The sequence below is a fragment of the Astatotilapia calliptera genome, chromosome 1, assembly GCF_900246225.1.
Source record: "Astatotilapia calliptera chromosome 1, fAstCal1.2, whole genome shotgun sequence".
NCBI classification, from domain to species: Eukaryota; Metazoa; Chordata; class Actinopteri; order Cichliformes; family Cichlidae; genus Astatotilapia; species Astatotilapia calliptera.
In genome coordinates, this window is record NC_039302.1 from 1858048 (window position 1) to 1878398 (window position 20351).

At 41.0% G+C, this 20351-nt stretch overlaps 1 protein-coding gene across 7 annotated transcripts in view; it reads right to left on the reverse strand.

Annotated features, from left to right (window-relative positions):
* LOC113034360 (multiple epidermal growth factor-like domains protein 11) overlaps positions 1-20351 on the reverse strand; it is a 193523-nt gene that overhangs the window by 83410 nt on the left and 89762 nt on the right. For all 7 annotated transcript variants that reach the window (XM_026189116.1, XM_026189023.1, XM_026188964.1 and 4 more), the window contains exons 6-7: positions 3765-4011; positions 825-945 (exon numbers count right to left, since the gene is read on the reverse strand). In XM_026189116.1, coding sequence (XP_026044901.1) covers positions 825-945; positions 3765-4011 — 368 coding nt within the window. The remainder of the gene's footprint in view (positions 1-824; positions 946-3764; positions 4012-20351) is intronic.

A 20351-nucleotide genomic window follows, 5' to 3' on the forward strand; every position in this document is an offset into this window, starting at 1 on the left:
CCCAGAGCTTCACATATTGCAGGACAAAATACTGACTCTGGTTGACATATTTGTAATGTGAATATTTACCCCGGGATAAAAACAGGCTGCTGCATGGAAATCATAGCTTAATGTTAATTGAAACTAACTAAATCAAACTAACTTGCAATAAGAAAATCTAGTTCCTAATTTAAAATGTGGCACAGTAAAGTGCAACACTTGGTAAAGCTTTCAAAGACTACTGTGGGGGCAGGAACAGACTAAAGCTGTGGGCAACTGTACCACAAATAGATGGAAACACTCCTGTTTTCAAGTTCAAGTTACAAGAAGAGAGGCTTGCTGCAGAATTAGTGAAGCTAAATGTTAATCTTACAATACAGCAAATAAATGAAACTAATTTACATTGAAAACTTTCACAGACACAGTATTTCAGCTCAAGATAGGACCAATGCAGTACATAAATGTTCTGCATTGGTCCCATGTTCAGAATAATTTAGGCCCAAATGGTAAAACAGAGCCTAGGACACAAAAATACCAGAATTTTCTGCTATTGTAATATTTCCCTGGCAGTTAATTCAGATAAAAACAAACAAACAAACAAACAAACATTTGACCAAACTATTACAAAATGAAGAGTGTGACCCAGCAGCCAGTGCCACATGTTGAGAAAATGATGATTGATAAATTTTTGTCACTTAAAATGTGGCATGAAAAAAGTTTTTTAAGAAGGTATATTTTATAATACAGTATCATGGCGCTTAACTGTTGCTAATCCTTAAATATTCTTTTCGGCAGATTAGTTGTATGATGCTTATCTGCTTTTGCATGTGTCATGAAGTCCTCACCATCCAGCCAGCAGGACAGGAACACTCCCCAGTGACATGGTGACATGTTCCACCGTTCTGACAGGGACAGTGATGCTCACACAGGGGGCCATGTTTACCTGGAGGACAAGGTTCCTCACAGCTGGAGGGACAGAAAGCAGGAAGAGGTGTTCGCGTCAAGCGGTGAAGCTTTTAATCACTGATAAAGCTCAAACGTTCGACACAGACAAGTGGAAGGTTAATACAGCTACACTTTAGGTTACTTCAGTAACTTATGAAAGAGTTTATCAGAAGAGAATATAGAAGAGCACTAGAAGTAATTTCAACTGTTGTCACTCTGAAGAAAATATTTATATCAAAACTTACTAACAAACATCTGAGAAAATAATGTCTGCTTAATTCTTTCTTTTCAGTGGCAGGAATAAGCTGTGATATGTTTATAGACTTCCCAAATCATCATTATACCTGACAGCTTAATGGCAAATCCTAAAAAAGCTGGAAAGGGGAAATGAGAGCATATGATACAGATCGATTTAATGACATGGAACATGACAATTTATTTACAGTACGATGCGAGGCTTGAGGAAGCTCTCATTTTCTTTTCTTTTTTATTTTAAAGTGGTCTATAACAAAGATAACACAATCTGACAATTCAATTCAATTGTGAACAGTTGCCTCAAAGTGCTTTAAACTGTAAGGTAAAGACCCTACAATGACACAGAGAAAAGAGAGAAGGCAAACAATCACCAACAAGGTGATTCTCAAAGGGCTGCTGGCCAAAAATTATCTCAGCATTGTGTGCAATGTGTCCTTAAGAGACTGAGGAATCTGAACAAGTCAATGATAAAAGAAGAAATGGCAGGCCTAAAGATGAACAATAACTGAAAGTCATGTCCTCCAGAAATAGGAAACAATCCAATAACACAGGACCTGAGATGCAGCTGACCTGGATGAACCAGATACTGTTTGCCGAAGCCTCATCTGGTCTTAATGTAAGGATGACACATATCGGGTCTATGGCTGCAAACCCTTGGTCTTCTCTCAATGAGCTTCATGATGCAGTCCCCTGAAATGGTTTTCACTTCACAGCTGTGGCTTGTCAGGGTTCATTTGTGGAGTTTCTTGCCTTCCTAATGGGGTTGGGACCATCAGTTGTGTTGTGCAGAAGTCAGGTTGGTGCACAGCTGACAGCTCTATTTGACAAATGCTAGAATTCATATTACGAAATGACAGTCAGTCTGAAAAATTGCAAAAACTTTGAATGTGTCTCCAAGTACAGTCACAAAAACCATCAAGAGCTACAATAAAAGTGGCTCACATGAGGACCGCCCCAGGAAAGGAAGACCAAGAGTCACTTCTGGTGCTGAGGTAACAGCACCTCAGACTAGAGCACAGATCAATGGCACACAGAGTTCCACTAGCAGACACATCTTTACATCAACTGTTCAGAGGAGACCGCGTGAAATTGAAACACTGAAAAATATCACTTTCTATTCAATGACCTAAGGAAAAGCAACAAGCAGAAGAGATTTGTTTGGGCCAAGAAACACAAGGAATGGACTTTAGACCAGTGGAAATCTGTGCTTTGGTCTGGTCCAAATTTGAGATCTTTGATTCCACCGATCGTGTCTTTGTGCGACGCCAAAAAAGTGACCAGATGATCTCTACACCCATGGTTCCCAACATGAAGCACTGAGGAGGTGTGATGGTGTGGGGGTGCTTTGCTGCTGACACTGTTGAGGATTTATTCAAAACTGGAGGCACACTGAACCAGCATGGGTACCACAGCATCCTGCAGCAACATGCCATCGCATCCAGTTTGCGTTTAGTTGGACCAACATTTATTCTTCACCTCCGGGCTGTGTGAGGGCTATTTGACCAAGAAGGAGAGTGATGGAGTGCTGCCCGGCCTCCACAGTCACCTGACCTAAACCCAATGGAGATGGTTTGGGATGAGAGGGACCGCAGAGTGAAGGCAAAAGTGCCAACAAGAGCTCAGCATTTCTGGGAACTCCTTCAAGACTGTTGGAAAACCATTTCAGGTGACGACCTCATAAGATAAGATGACTCTTTTTTTTGTCATTGCACAGTCTTACTTACTACAATAGTTCAGTGAAATTGGAAACTGTCCCATATCAGCACAAGTCAACACAACAAAACACAACACAGTGGACTTTAAAGTGGCTTTAAAAAAAGTGCAAGAAAGGTACGGGCAAAAACAGTAAGTGAATGTTTATTGCACATTATTATTTTTCCCCCAAAAAGTCCAAAAAAAAAAAAAAGTCTGCCTCAGCAGCATGAATCTCCTGCCAGATGGCAGCAGCTTCAACACCCGGTGTCCTGGCTGTGTACAGTCCAGTAGGATGCTGCATGCCCTTTTGAGACAGTGAGTGCTGTACAGGTCCTTCAGGGAGGGAAGAGGATGTCCAGTGATTTTTTTGGACCATATTAATGACCCCATGAAGTGCCTTTTTGTGTGCAATGGTGCAGCTGGAGAGAATCCATTGAGAGAATGCCAAGAGTGTGCAAAGCAGTAATTAAAGCAAAGGGTAGCTTTTTTGAAGAGTTATTTTTTGAGTTATTTCACACTTTCTTGTTTACCACATAATTCCATATGTGTTCATCCATAGTCTTGATGCCTTCAATGAGAATCGACAATGTAAATAGTCATGAAAATATATTAAATGGGAAGGTGTGCCCACACTTTTGATTGGTAGTGTAGATTGTAATGCTGCTACATAATTTTCTGCCCAAATTTGAAAGTATGGACACCAAAGCATTGTTTTTACGTTTAGACTAGACTGAAATAGAAATGTGTAGAAAATGTGGATATGTTATACTGCTTTGTATGCTAATATTCAGATTTGTAACTGTTTAAAAAAATCATACGCATTTAAAACAGTCAAATGCTGTTTGTCATATTGAAAGACATGCAGCCCTATTTAATGTTACTCAACTCACAAGGCCCCAGTGTATCCAGGTGCACAGAGGCACTCGCCAGTCTGGTGATGGCAGGTAGCGCCATTAAGGCACTGGCACTCCAGCAGGCAGTCTTTGCCATAGAATTTGGGGTCACAGGGCTCCTCACAGCGCCAGCCCTGGTAGCCATCAGTGCAGACACACGCTCCTGTGATTGGGTTACATTTGGCACCGTTGCGGCACTGACAGCGGTTACTGCAGTGTGGACCCCAAAAGTCACTCTCGCAGCCTGTAAAGAAAAGGGACTGGATGAATCATTAAACATTATTTAAAGCTATAAAGTGTGAAGCCACACAACGGATTATTTACTTGTGGTTTTAATTTCCAACAGCAAATTCACAATTGCAGTGAGGGGTCAGCCGTGAAGCAAGGAACCTACTGCACTCATGGTGTCACAGCTTTGTCAGTCTTACATGAAACACAACCTGAGCAACTGAGCTTTATTATAAACTGAGCAAAATTAAAAAACAAAACAAAAACAAAAACATAAAAACACAAAACAGACCAACTCAGTAGTACAGAATAGGCCTAAAATAGTAAATAATAAAAACGTTTTTTGCCACTGTAAAGGTGGAAACTGGCCTGAAACAGCCACTTAGTGTGCTATAGCAACAGAAAAGTCTTGAACAGATAAACATGTTGTGTACTTTTGCAGGAAACTACCAGGACTGTGTTCTATTCTTAGTCACAGTGTGGTAGCAATGATAACATGGACTGAACCACCACTCACAACCACCAGCACTTTATACAGCCTCTGTAGAAATTATCCACATATCTCACTTATCTTAACTGCACTACTGTATAGCTCTGTGTAAATAATCATTCTGTACATACGATAATTTTTAACCCTACAACTGTTTATAACCTGCATAGTTCACATCTCTGTATAACTGTATATCTCATCTTCTGTATAGTTTTTTTATTTCATATTTATATCCTTTATATCCTGTACATAGCTTGTACATAGTTCCCATTTCTGTATAGCTGTATATCCCAGATTCTGTATAGTTTTTTTTATTTCATATTTATATCCTGTACATAGCTTGTACTCACTACAGCCTGTACATACTTATAGTTATAGAATATTCACAACATACTTCATACCGTGTACATTATAACATACCATAATAGACCCATTTCTGTAATATACTCACATATCTATATTATAATATATATTGTAATATATCTATATCATGGCTAAAGCACTTCTGGATGGATGCAAACTGCATTTCGTTGCCCTGTACCTGTGACATGTGCAATGACAATAAAGTTGAATTCTATTCTATTCTATTTTCAATTTAAAAAAAATGCTGGAGAAACTACAATAGAAATTTCACTCTCACTTCACCTGAGATAATTATGTAGCATTCACTCGAAACACTAATCTTGGATATATAATATTGGAAAGTGCATGGATGATCACAAAAACCACAGTCCGCATATATCCAATCAGAAGCCCTGGGTAAATAAAGCTGTTTGTGCCAAGCTAAAAGTGCGGACCTCTGCCTTTAACTCCGGGGATGCTGATGCATACAAAGCAGCCAGGTACGACCTCCGAAAGTCCATAAAAAAGGCCAGAAAGGACTACAGGGACAAAATGGAGTCCAGCTACCACAGCTTTGACACCAGGCGACTGTGGGATGGACTGCGCTGCATCACTGACTACAAGAAGGTCAACACAGTCAGTGTTCAGCCCGCTGCATCTCTCGCAGACGAGCTCAACAACTTCTATGCTCGTTTTGACGCAGACAACAAAGAGCAGATCCTCTACCCTCAGGAGGACAGTGAGGCTGCAACTTTAACTCTGAAAACAGAAGCTGTGAGATGGACCTTTAAAAAGGTCAATCCTCACAAAGCTCCAGGACCGGACGGCATCCCAGGCCGGCTTCTCAGAGCATGCGCCAACCAGCTGGCAGAGGTGTTCACCAACATCTTCAACCTCTCCCTGAGGCAGTCAGTGGTCCCCACGTCCCTCAAAGCATCCACCATCATTCATGTTCCCAAAAAATCAGTGGTCTCCTGTCTGAATGACTACCGTCCTGTTGCACTGACATCCGTCATCATGAAGTGCCTGAAGCGGCTGGTCAAAGGTCATATCTGCTCCTCCCTCCCTGACACACTGGACCCTCTTCAGTTTGCCTATCGGACAAACAGAGCCACGGAGGATGCCATCGCCCTGGCAACGCACACCACCCTCACTCACCTGGAGAAAGGGAATACATATGCAAGGATGCTCTTCATCGACTACAGCTCGGCATTTAACACCATCATCCCCTCAAAACTTGCCACGAAGCTCGTCGACCTTGGGCTGGGAACACCGATCTGCAGATGGATTCTAAACTTCCTCACAAACAGGCCCCAGGTGGTGAGAGTTGGTAAGCACACCTCCTCACCACTCGTCCTAAACACAGGAATGCCACAGGGTTGTGTGCTTAGCCCCCTCCTATATTCCCTGTTCACACACGACTGTGTTGCTAAACAAGAGTCCAACATCATCATCAAGTTTGCGGATGACACAACCATCATGGGCCTCATCACAGGCAACGATGAGATGGCCTATAGAGAGGAGGTGATGGGGCTGTACGAGTGGTGCCTGGAAAATAACCTGACTCTCAACATCAGCAAAACTAGAGAGATGATAGTGGACTACCGGAAACGACCAGTCAGAGAACACCAGCCCATCCACATCAACGGTGTCAAGGTCGAAAGGGTCAGCAGCTTCAAGTTCCTTGGAGTCAACATCACAGAGGACTTCTCCTGGACCCTTCACACAGACACTGCTATCAGGAAAGCTCGCCAGCGGCTTTACTTCCCGAGGAGGCTGCGGAAGTTGGCATGAACGCCAACATCACCTCAAATTTCTACAGGTGTGCGATCGAGAGCTTGCTGACGAGCTACATTACAGTTTGGTACAGAAGCTGCTCTGCCAGCAGCCGTAAATCACTACAGAGGGTTGTAAAGGCAGCAGAGCACATCACTGGCACGAGGCTTCCTGCCATTCAGGACATTTATCTCCAGCAATGCCTCCGTAAAGCACACAGCATCATCAAGGACCACAGCCACCCCGCACATCAGCTGTTCTCCTTGTTACCATCTGGCAGACGTTACAGGAGTCTGTCTGCTCGGACTACAAGACTCAAAAACAGTTTTTACCACCAAGCCATACGACACCTCAACCACAACACTTAAACACCAGTGTTGGTCAAGTTACTTGAAAAAGTAATCAGTAACTAATTACTGATTACTTCCCCAAAAATGTAATCCCGTTACTTTACTGATTACTTATTTTCAAAAGTCATTAATTACTTAGTTACTTAGTTACTTTTTAAAAACACGATTTACAACCTGAATAGGTGATAAAGCGATAGATCTTTCAGCCCAATTCTACTTTTTCTGTATAATCCATCATACAAAATGTAATCAAATGGAAAAGTCTCTTTTTTAAACTTGTTTTATTAGTTTTAATCTTTTAACTTTATGCATCAAGCAAAACATTTAATTATATGCAACATTCTCTGACTTGAATAAATTAGTTTAACATTTAAACCTATTTTCTGCACATTCCAGCACATAAAATAAAATATTTTTTGTGTTTACACTCACTCTTTCAAATAGATGCAAGTAAAACACAGCAGAAAATAAATAAAGTCAAAGACTCAGCGGTCCTGTTGCTCTATTTTCACCTGTAAAGCAGGAGTGGGGCAGGCGGAGGTTTACCCTGGTGCAGGTGTGCCGCGGTCAGTGGAAGAATCCGCGAGTTTCTCTGTGAGTTTCCCATTACGTCGTAGCTACTCGGTGCTTGTTGGAAGTTTAGGGGTTTTTTTCGCTGTAAAAAGAAGTTTTCTTCCCACGCACAACGGACACTAATGTTTTTGTCACTTTTTATGGAATCAAACTCAAAGTAAGGTCAGTACTTCCACGCTTTAAACGCTGCACGCTCATACTCTCTCTGCACTCGATATGTGATGCACTGTTGATCTGCACACAGCTGTTGTCACTAACGGCGCACTCGCTTACGTCACTGTCATGAGACATTCTCGCAAAAAATCACGGTTTTAGTAACGCAGTAACGCAGCGTTCCTACGGGAAAGTAACGGTAATCTAATTACCGTTTTTACAATAGTAATCCCTTACTTTACTCGTTACTTGAAGAAAGTAATCAGATTACAGTAACGCGTTACAAGTAACGCGTTACTGCCCATCTCTGATTAACACATGAGTAAGTGTACCAACAGATAATGATTTGGTCCCCTGCTGAATTTAAAATTTGCTCACTTACTAAGAAATGAAGAGTCCCTAATTGACTTCTTTGGGCACTTTGGAACACCATACAACAAACTGGCACAGAAGACCACTCCCTAACAGGTAAATAGGTAATGTGTCTGACCCCAGATACTGTGAAAAGGACCCTCTGCAGGATTAACCACGTAAGACAGGTGGAACAGACAACATATCAAACGCCATCTCCGCTGCTCTCCATTCTGCCCTCACCCACCTGAATACAAAGAACTCTCATGTGCAGATGGTGTTTCAGTTTCAGTTCAGCATTCAACACAATCATTTGGATTGTGACTCAAAACCAAGACAATAACACCTTCAAGACCATCACACTGAGCACTGGTCTCAACAAGGGTGTGTGCTCACTGTTCTTCACGCTACTGGCTCATGACTGTGTATCAACCTACAGCACCAGTCCCACTGTCAGCTTTGCAGACAGTGGGACTGGGATGTTTTTACCATAAACAATGATGAAGCCAACAACAGGAATGAGGGGAGCCATCTGGTCAACAGTTATAGAAACAATGATCACTTTAAATCAAGGCAGTTAATTCAAGCACCAAATTCCTGGGATTGCATATCCTGAGGACCTCTCCTAGTTCGATGACACCACTGACCAAAAACGCTTAAACTCACCTCTGCTAAAAAAAACTATGTCAATGTAAATGAGATATATACTTTGTTGCCTGATTTGAATAAAAAAAAACAAAAAAAAAAAAACAACTCACCTCTGCTTCCTATGTGAATTGAGAAGCGCACGAGTCCCACCTCCCACTATTCTACTGGGGAACCACTGAGAGGGTTCTTACTGGCTTATCACTGTGTGGTACGGAGCCTGCACAACCTCCTGCCAGAAGACATCATCGGTGACCCTTTTCCTTTTGATATGGACATTTTTACCGTCTGCCTCACCCATAGAGCCATCAGCAGCTCATCCCTCGCAGTCCTTCCTCAGTCTCCTGCCTTCGGGGAGCAAGTACCACAGCCTCTAGGCTCATTCCACTAGACTGTTGAACAGCTTTATTCACCAAGTGATCAGGAGAAGCTGTGCTCACAAGCAGCATCATTTATTTATATTATGTATATTATTTATATGTATAGTACAGGGCAGCACAGTGGTGTGGCTAGCACTGCTGGATCACAACAAGATGGTCTTGGATTATATTCCAACATCTGGCTAGGACCTTGGGTTTGCATATTCTCCCCATGTTTATATGGGCTCTCTCTGTGTACTCCAAAACATGCAAATAGTGTGATTAGGTTAATTGGTGAGTCTAGATTGCCCATTGGTGTGAAGGGGTATGAATAGCTGTCTGACTGTACAAGGTGTACAGTACCCTGCCTCAGCTGGAAAAGCCTCCAGCTCCCCCCTGATCTTGAAATGGATAAGCGTAAGAGAATGACTTGATGTATGGACATATATTATATGTCCATGTACATATGTTACTGTGTCATGTTACTATATTTGCACTATTGTACATATGCTTGATTTTTTTTTTTAAAGATATTCCTTTTAGTGTCTTTTAATACTATGTTGAGACAAAAAGAGTCCAGGGATTCCCTTGTATGTCCAGTACTGTGAACTGATAATAAAGAAATAAAATCTTGACGCTTGGGTTTTCCAGTGAACATCCAAATGATGCAGAAAAGCCTTGGGAGAAAGGGCTATAAGCAAAATCGAGCTCTTTGACATTAGCTTGACCTGCTATGTTTGAAGGAAACAAAATGTATGACCCAAAGAACATCCTCGCAGTCAAGCATGGAGGTAGAAACATTATGCTTTGTGGCTATTTTTTTTTACAAAGGGTAGAGGTAGGGCTGTTATATATATAACGATATATATGGATGACGATATAAAAACGTCTATCGTTTCATTTTACGCTATCGTTTGTTTCGTGGTGTCGCAAAATAAACTGTTTATGGTTATATTTTTTCATAGAGTTGATGGACACTGTAGTGGCTATATTAATTTCTTAAAGTTCTCTCTTTCTCTTATATTTAATATAACCACACTACAGACGGACAAGCGCCTGTTTTTATGCGTTGTCGTTAGCAACAATGACGGTAACACCATCGCCTGTCCGCTTGTTTATGTTCCACATAAACCTTTCACAATAAAGCTCAAGATCCTGTTGAGACTTTTCAAAATAAACTGAATCACGTGAAAGAGTAGATTATTTACGGATGAGAAGTAAAAAAGAGCCGCCAGGTGTTAAAAAATAAAGCTTAGACGCAAACGTTAGAACAGGCTTTCCCCCGCAGCACGCCGTGTAATAAATACTCACAAAGAAAACGGCGGCCGTTACAACTTATGTCTAAAAATGTATCGTTTCATGCATCGGTTAAAACACTCGACTCCAGCTACATGACGCACAGCTGGAAACACTTCACGCAAGTCAAGCTGCCAGAGTTTCACAGAATTGACAGAAAATGTTACATTTTTGTGATTTATATCGTTATCGGACGATAGATGTCTTATATCGGGATATGAGGTTTTGGTCATATCGCACAGCCCTAGGTAGAGGACCCCTCTTCCCCCTCTGTCCAACCAAAAACTGTACTCAGACAGACACACTATAAATAACGTTTATGTCAGACGATGGGTCGCAGGGTGTAGTTTGCAGCTCAGCTGCAGAGGAGGGACGTGGCAGTGGGTTCAGGGGGAGATACCACGGGTGGATGGTCAATAGCCGATAATCATTATCTAATCATGTCTCATCTGTTTAGGCAGCATGCCAGGACTGTGAGAGTGTGGAGGCAAAACCCCCTCTTGAGATGTATGCAGACCTCATGAGCATGGGCAAATGTACAAATTCAGCGGGGGTCAAATAATGATTTTCTTCACTGTAGATTGGTAAATATATGTATGTATAGGTGTTACTGTAAGAATCAAATCCACTGCATGGTATAAATAGACAGAAGCAGATTAACAAACAAATTGTAGGTTGAATGACTGTAAATGACTGAAGAGGTTATGCTCACATCCTAATCCCATATGTTTGAGACATTTGAGGAGGCATTGTCCTTGATGTAAATATGTAAAAATTGTGTATGTTTCTGTTCTGTGTGTTGTGGGACAACCAAAGGATTATTCTATTCTATTCTATTCTACTCTACTCTACTCTCTATTTGAGTCAGTCAGAGAAAGGAGGTCAATGCTCGTTATCATGAACAACCCATTACACCTGCTCCACAGTTCCGTTACCATGGTTACCAAATGATTTTCATTGAGTGCTCACATGTCAACGATAAAATGGCTTCAAAAGCAGCTCATTGACAGCAAATGTATATAGCAATACAAGAATAAAACATTCAGTGTTTGGTTCCTTTGCATTAAAACACAAACTAGAATCTTTCTGGAACTGGACTGCGACACTGCTGTTGTTGGTCTGCACCACTGTATAAGTGGGTGTGTCTCACCAGCCCTCATGATGGATTCCAAAACAAAGTTGTCAATCCTCACTGGCAGAGAGCAGTTTGAGCAGCTGAGCACCTGAGAACCCTGAGAGAAGTAGATATGTTGAGTCTGCATACTATTGGCTCTGAAGGAGGTGGGGTGAATAACTGAAATCTGTAGCTAACCTTGCTGTATGGAGTTTACTGACACCAGTAAATTCAATACATCAAATTGCTGTTTACCAACCCAGCTGGTGTTTGAGCTCCGCATCCCGAAAGAAAAACCTCGCTGCAGCCAAGCCAAATCAGCTTTATTCATATAGAACTTTAAAATCTGCAATCTCATATACAATAAAGCACAAAAACTAGGCTTTTGGATTATTTTCAGCTACTCTGATACTGTTGGAAAAGAGCATTCGACTGCCTTGATGGGGCTACAGTAAGAATTCTGTCTCTAGCAAAAAGAAATAGGACAAACTTCTTACTTAAAACACCTATTTCTAACGATCAAATTAACAAAATTACACGAACACACATGACCTGGGCCCTGTTAAAGGAAGCATGTTCAACCAACTCAGAATTAAAAATAAACTCTGAGCTGATTAACTTTGATTTGGAAACTCTGCGTTTCCTGTTCCAGAACAGTAGTAAGTAAAGCTAATTTATCAAGCACTTTTCATAGACAGGTAGTCACAAAGGGCGGAACATTCAGGTTAAAATAAACAAAACATTAGGTACCAAAACAGACAATATAGACCAGCTGTCCCCAACCCCCGGGCCACGCACCGGCACCAGGCCACGAGTTGAGGCTCGGGTGTGAAATGTATGGTTTTCAGGGTTTTTATTATTTTTTATCATTATTTTTTTACATAGTTAACTCGGTTTCCCTGGGTCTTTTCCTGTGTGTTATGAATAAATCTTCTTTCTTTTTTTGGTACCGGTACTTGTTTTATTTTGTTGTATTTATCTGCGACAACCTAAAGGCCAGTCGTTGCAAATATTGTCGGACATAATCCGGTCCGTGGCGCGGTTGGGGACCGCTGATATAGACAATGCAAAAGGTTAAATGTAAAAAACAGCTAATCAGAGTAAGTTCAATCAGCTCTGAGTATGTTCACCCTGAGTTAAGTGCTGACCATAATATAATGACAGGAGGAACGAAGAAGAATTTTAATCAGTTTGTGCCACTTTGCCATCATCATAGATGAATTAAAGTTGAATCTGTAATTAGGGGTGCAACGATACTCGTATCGATATTGAACCGTTCGATACAGTGCTTTCGGTTCGGTACGCATATGTATCGAACAATACAAAATTTTTAATTTATTTTATCAACTTTCCTTCTGACGATGCTGTCTGTGTTGAGTGCTCAGTGGATCTGCGCTCACAGTGCAGCCTAGGCGGAGTAGTCGAACGCAGATTCACTGAGTGCAGGGCAAGCTAGCGAGACAGGAGCTAAGCTCGTTGCAACATGGCAAATTGAACCTCCCCCACCCTCATTCAGATCTGGCGTTTGGAACTATTTTGGTCTTCATGTGACGTATGACCCTGAAGGTAAGCGCGTCATGGACTAAAGTAAAACAGTATGTTGGATGTGCCACGCAATGCTCAATTACATTGGTGGGAGCTAGTGTGTTAGCGCAGTTAGCTCGTTAACGTGTTGACGCCGTCCAGCCCCGTGCACGGGGCGATCAAGGGTAGCTCTTTAATGGAGATTTGCTGTGTTGTGGCGTTAACGTCATTTCAGATTAACGCTGACAGCACTAGTGGGAACACAACGAATATGACTGCACATTTACTCCGACAGCATCCTAGTGCAAAGACAAGTGGAAGCAGACAAAAACAACAAGCATGCTACAAACTTTAGCCGAGTCATTTAGACAGCCGTTAGCACAGGATTCTCCTTATGGGGACCTGATATGTTTAATATGCTGCTGAGAATATAGCCCAGAAGAAGCGTATAGTATAGCTTTTATTTTGGAAAGAGACATTTCTCTGTAATAAACTCTCTTTTCCAAAGATGAGTGATTTCTCCATCAGATAGATTTTTTTATTACTTTGTTGTTTCAGCAACATTAAATTTAAAAACTACTTTTGAGTTAAAATATATATTTAGAATTTTAATAAATGACAAATTAAAAAGGCATGAACATTATTTTGTATCGAAAAAATATCGAACCGTGACACCAAAGTATCGAACCGAACCGTGAATTTTGTGTATCGTTGCACCCCTATCTGTAATATATCAATTTAGTTTAATGTTCATGTATCATTTAGCTAGCTTGATCTTTGATCAGATCAAAAGGCTAATTTTACATTTGATTTTAAATCTAATCACTCAGGTGTAACCTGATATGACAGAATGTGGAGAAACTAATGGTCCTGGGAGAGAAGTTACCCAGATAACATCAGACTGTGGGCGGATCCACCCTCAGCTCAGTTTAAAAAAATAAAGCCACTATGAATGGATCCAAAATGGATCCAGACAGGATGAGCTGGGAAATGATCCGAGCTGAATCCTCTCAGAATTTGAACCTTCACAATGTTGTTTGACATCAATTACATTTCAGCATGAAATGTAATCAGATTACCAACAGATTGTCGGCAGCTGCTTTTAAAACATCGTTTTAAATACATTTAAATAAATAATTTTCAAGATCTGTTACATCAGTGTGACTGTTTAACACATAAATAATAAATCGATGATATAATAGCTGTCACCATCCTTATTTCAGTGTTTGTAAAAATAAATCTTCTACAAATTAATTTTCTCCACTATGCACTTTGAAAGTGACTTTATGAATAAGAAAATTAATTCAATTCAATTCAATTTTATTTATATAGCGCCAAATCACAACATAAGTCGCCTCAAGGCGCTTCATAGATAAAGAGAAAAAAACCCAACAATCATATGACCCCCTATGAGCAGCACTTTGGCAACAGTGGGAAGGAAAAACTCCCTTTTAACAGGAAGAAACCTCCGGCAGAACCAGACATTGTCAGTCAGCTGGTTCAGCTGAGGAGAGTCAATTATAAAGCACATTTAAAAAATCACACATTGGCCAAAACGGTGCACAAAAACATGGATAAAAATAAACAAGGGGATAAACAGAAATTTGCAAAATACGTGTTAGGCTAAACATATTGTGAGGGGTCTGTGATCCAGCATTTTTGAGGTCGTTGTCTTTTTGTGAATTATTCATTTGGAATGTTTTAATTTTCTGTTAGTTACTATTAGTTATTTGTTTCTTTGGCTGTATGTTTAGTTTTATTTGTCTCCACATTGTCTCGGTTAGGTCTCTCGTCTCCCTTTCCTGTTTACTTGTCTCGTCTCCGGGCTCTGTTCCATGTCTCCACTGTCTGTCATGTGTATCCGTGTATGTTTCTGCAGCCGTCATGTCTCGTTCCCTTTTTCCATCTCCCGTGTGTTTAAGTCGCTCCCTCCCTCTTTCTGTCTCTTCTTTACGTCTCTCCATGTTTCCTGTTTTATTTTTAAAGTCTTGTGTTTCCATGTTCAGTGTGTTTAGTTTTGCTTGCCCTGTGGATTCATGTTCATTTGTGTCAGCTGTGTTTCCCCAAACGTCTGCACTTTCCTCATTACCCTATTTCCCTTTGTTCAGCATCAGTTATAGTTTAGTTTCGCCTCTGTTCACCTTTGCCTTTTGTGTTTCCCATCAGCCTAAATAAACGCTTTTTGTTACTCCTCAGTTTTGTCTCTTGTTCATCTGCTCTTGGGTCCGCTCCTCAAACACATTGCAATTCCAGCCATAGCACATATGTAACAGTGTTTCTGTGGTATTATTCCACTTGCCACAAATGTCAGTGTAATGGGGAAACAGCGTACTTTTCATTTGTTTAAAATTGTGTAAAACTGTATGCTAAAGCAGAATGCTAATACTGTGTGAGTGGTGTGCGGCTAGGGTTGCCAACCGTCCCTTAAAAAACGGAATTGTCCCGTATTGAGCTAATAAGGGACGCGCTTTGTCCCGTAATACAGTGAGAATCAAAAGTAGTCTATAAATGTTTATGGAATTAACGCTTTGTTTGAAAGCATAATTCCCAGCCCCTCTCCTGCTTTGTGACCAATGAGCTGACAGCACACTTATGACAATTCGAGTATGACAAGTCAGATTACCGCTCATCTCATTGGTCGAGGAAAGGTCGCTTGCGGAGAAAATACCAGAAGACAACAGATGACCACAACAAGAAGCATGGCCAACAGGGAAACAAACGCCGACACTGCGGTGCAAGTCTCGGATGACAGTACACCTAAAGCTGGGCAGACACTGTGCGATTTTCAAACTGCACGATTGACTCGCAGGGGTTAGAAGTTCATAGGTCACGATGCAGGTCTCACACTATACCGCCCGATGCTCTGATGCGACCTGAGTGCTCACACTGTGCCTCCATAACATGAAGGTTATAACAGAAATTCTGTCGCTCTCTCTCACTCTCTCTGTCTTTCACTCACACAGACACACCACCACCATCAACTTTGCTAAACTGCTAATGAAAAACATGATCAGGCAGCTGTGATTGAGCAGCAGTGTAAATCCAACTATTTTCACGGTTGTTGTGGTCGTGATAATTTTGTGATGCCACATCGAAAAGGCTCGGATGAGCTTTCCAAAGTTCTACAAGTTGTGCCTCCATCGCTTGTGTCCAGATCACAGGCTGCACAGCCGTGCTGCTCCATCTTTTACACCAACGTTTACGTGTTTGTGCGTGAGCGGCTGTGTTGACACCCTCACGAGCGATTGATGATCGGGAGCTGGTCGTGAGGTGTTAACCGCTTCTCGTTACCCCACGTATACTACATGATGCATGATGAAGGCCAAAATCGGGCCGATCACCAAATCGGCCGCACGACTCAAAAATCGGCTCAAAATGGGCCAAAAATCGCACAGTGTGAGCCCAGCATTAGAGCAGCAATGTTTGTTCGCTCAGAGAAAGGAAAAAAGGCTGCAAAAGTACAGGGAGGAATGGGAAAAGGAAAACACCTGGCTGGGAAAGTGCACGATAACACTGCACTGTGTGCCGGCGCACTTTTTCCATAGGCATGCTTCTAGTGGTGGGCACATGAAGAACATGAGGGGCATGAAAGCTCGGGGAACCCTTAACCAATTTCTTGTCCACCAGGCCACGGCAGAAGCAGATATGGTATGTAAACATTGGTTTGTTTTTTTAAACCCTCTGGTTAAGGTTAATATGGGCATGTGCAGTGAATATCAGCGCTATGTGGCCAGAAGTGTGATAATATAACTTATTTTGTGTAATAAACAACTGCAAGGATAGATGATTACAACAAATAGATGACTAATACATAAAAGTAATACATAGATGAATAATGATGATGAGTTATGATGCGTAATCATGGGAACAAGCGGGTTTACAAACAGGAGCAGCTGATTAGCATTAGAAAAGCTGAAATAATACCTCAACTGAAGCCAATTGTACTAAATGCACTAAATGTGCACAGTTACAAGAATATTTTTGTTCTATTGTTTTCTATTAATTTATATAATTTTAAGTTAAGCAGGACAGAGTTCTTTTAAAGAAAGATTTACTTATATTCTCAAAAGTTAAGCATGACAGGCTTCTGTTTAAGAAAGAGACCTGTTTTACTGTGTTAATGTTGTCATTTTGAGCTAAAAATAAATGGCTAAATGATCATTTGTTTCCCATATGGTCATATCACAAAGAATATGCATCTGCTTAAATCAAATTCAAGTCAAATGGTTAAAAAATAATTTCACACACAAAAAAAAGAGCTACCACACTGGGAAGGGTGAAGACAACTGGGTTGCCCGGCCCTGGCCACGAGGTGTCCCTTATTTATTTTTCAGGGAGTTGGCAACCCTATGTGCGGCAAGCCCTTTGCACTGATACAACGTTTCCATTCAGGACATAAAGGGGCAACGATCAACCAGAGACTACTTGTCTTCTTAAAAACACAACACATGCAGAGTCGAGGAGTCTGTTTTGGGCTGACGTGTTGCGGCGGGGTGAAGCAGAAACCGGTTACACATATACCGTCATGTTCAAAAAAGCCATATGACGTACAATGAGCAAAGAAGGAGACAGACTCAACTGCCAATGAATAAAAATAAGCTTAAAGCCTAGTTTAAAAAGAATCGATGGAGAGAGCAGATTGGACTGTGAGAAGTATGCTTTTCCATAGTTTGGGGGCAAATGCAAAGAAAATACAGTCTCTGAGTATAAATCTAGAGCAGGGGGCAGACAGAGGGTTCTGATCAGGTTGCCAGAGGGATTTTTAGAATTAGATCAGAAGCTTGGCGAGATTCAGTAAGGAGGCTTTTTTCTCCACCTCTACGTCCAGCCATTCAGAACAACTGGAAACATTTGGTAGCAATGCTGAACAAACTCGTTTGTTTAAAGCCTCCTGAGGCCTCAAGACAGGCTGCCCCTTAAGATAATTGGGGTTGAGACATGTGGTAAAACTCTACTATTGCTCCTCAATTATTCTGAGGTGACAAGATAACAGCTCAGAACAAAACACCACAAGCATCTTTCTGCAGAGTGAATATGATAGATGCAGGGAAGCATGCGATTTCCTCTACAGTCATCCCATCAGAATGAACAGCAGAGAATTTGGAATTTAGCATTTTAATTTTCTAGGCCAATGAATCCCAGGTATTCTGCTGAATAAAGTGGAGCTACCATCAGACAACAGATTATGATGCACGATTTCTCTTGTAATGCAATGGTCTATAAATACATTACTGAAGTACACGTAACAGATTTGGAGCTGGAGTATAATAAGTGGATAAATCAGAATCTGAAGACATCATCATCATTTCCTTAGGGATAGGGTAATAATAAAATGGCTTTGTCTAATCAGAATCAGTATTTTATGATTCTGAATCTGGCTAGACAAAAACAAACAGAGAAAACAGAAGAAATAACATATTGTTGTACATTACATCATCTTAAAAACCATAAATCAAAGCACCAATTATCTTTCTGACATATGCTTACAGACTAAACTGTCTTCCCAAAATGAGAAGTACAACACACAGAGTGTAGTGAGTTCGCTTCACAGTGCCAGCTGCTCTAAATGAGTGGCTAAAAAAGAAGAAAGGCAGAAAACAGAGGTGAAACAACCTGGAGGAGAAATGGGAAAAGTCATGCATATGTAGGCAACTTTACTAATCAAACGTGGGTGGTAGTTTCACAGATATTATAGTGTTAAATGTTTCATCAGTACTGCGGTGGACAGAGCCATGAGCAGACAACACATAAATCAGACTCGCACTCCCTCCCTCTCAATCTTTCTCTAATTTACTCTCTTTTCGTCTTTCAAGTCCTCCTGTCCTCTGTCTACCTCTCTCCTCCATGTGTCTCTTGCTCTCTCAAAGAGAGGAGTTATCTTTATTTCTCTTAACTAGTGAGCCAGCATAGTCAAATCCTTTATCCTCTCACAGCCTCAATTATTCAGGAGCAAAGAGTCCAAATCAAGAGACTAATGACTTTGATCAAGAGTGGCTCGCTGGCACTAAGCAGAACTTTCTGCACTAAATTAAGAGCTGCATAATATACTTTGGCAAAGGCCACTCTTTAAGGAATATTTCTAGGTCTGTCTATGGTATAGTCACTCTTTGCCAGTAACAAAATCAGAGCTCAGAGGGCTAGCTCTTCTCATGTTTCTTCTGTTACAAAAGGACCCGAGCTCAGTGCAGGTGACCGATGCAGCTGCCAGATTGCCAAAGTGAGAAAAGGGCAAATTTGCAGGTGTCACAACAGCCATAACTTAATTAGTTATGATAAACTGCCCTATGCACAGAACACAGGATCTTTCAGGACCACAAAATAGCTCTGCTTTTCTACACAAGCTGTCACACAGACTCACAATTTTACAGTAAAATCAGACGCACACTGAGTCCTGAACTCCAGTTTAAAAACTTGAGAGTTTGTGGAAAAAACTTTACCAAAAATGTAGCGATACTGACTGAGTGGCGACACCTACCATGCGGCAGCTTCCTAGACCTTAACAGCGAGTCTAAAAACAAACGACTGTGAGATGAGGTTGCAGCGGTGAGCACAGCGACCGCTGCAGCAGCTTCACGGGGCCTTAATGTCGCCATTACTCTTGATTGGCCTGAGTTTTGCGCAGGCTGGGATGATGTCTTTGGACAACAGCACTAACCAAACAAACAAAGTGACCGTATGGTTCTTTCCAAAAAACAGGACATTAGAAGACTACCAATAAAACAGTGTCTAGACTACTATGTGAATTCCATTTATTTTAGGGGTTTTTTGTCTTGACATTCAGTTTTTATTGAAACTAATTTTTGCTGAAAACTGTTTTGTCAAAATTACTTCTACATAATTTTATAAAGTTACACTAATAAATTTAGGATGTTGTCACAAAGTTTTCAGATGTCTCAACACCAGCTTAGTAAGATACTCTGGACTGCATACTTTTAAATAATAATAATAATAATAATAATAATAATAATAATAATAATAATAATAATAATAATAATCGATTGGATTGATATAGCACTTTTCAAGGCACCCAAAGCGCTTTACAATGCCACTATTCATTCACTCTCACATTCACACACTGGTGGAGGCAGCTACAGGTGTAGCCACAGCTGCCCTGGGGCAGACTGACAGAAGCGAGGCTGCCATGTCGCGCCATCGGCCCCTCTGGCCAACACCAATACAGGATTTGAATAGCAACTGGCAAGATCAGCAGATCAAAATCTGACCACAAAACATTGATTCTGTTCATCTGGACGTAGAGTTTTTAGTGAAACAGTCTCGGCTGACTGCAGGTTTCCTCATTACTGAAGACCTCAAAGTCTCATGCATTGTAATAAATATAATATATTATTGTTCCATCCAATTAGAAAGCACAGTTTTTCCTTA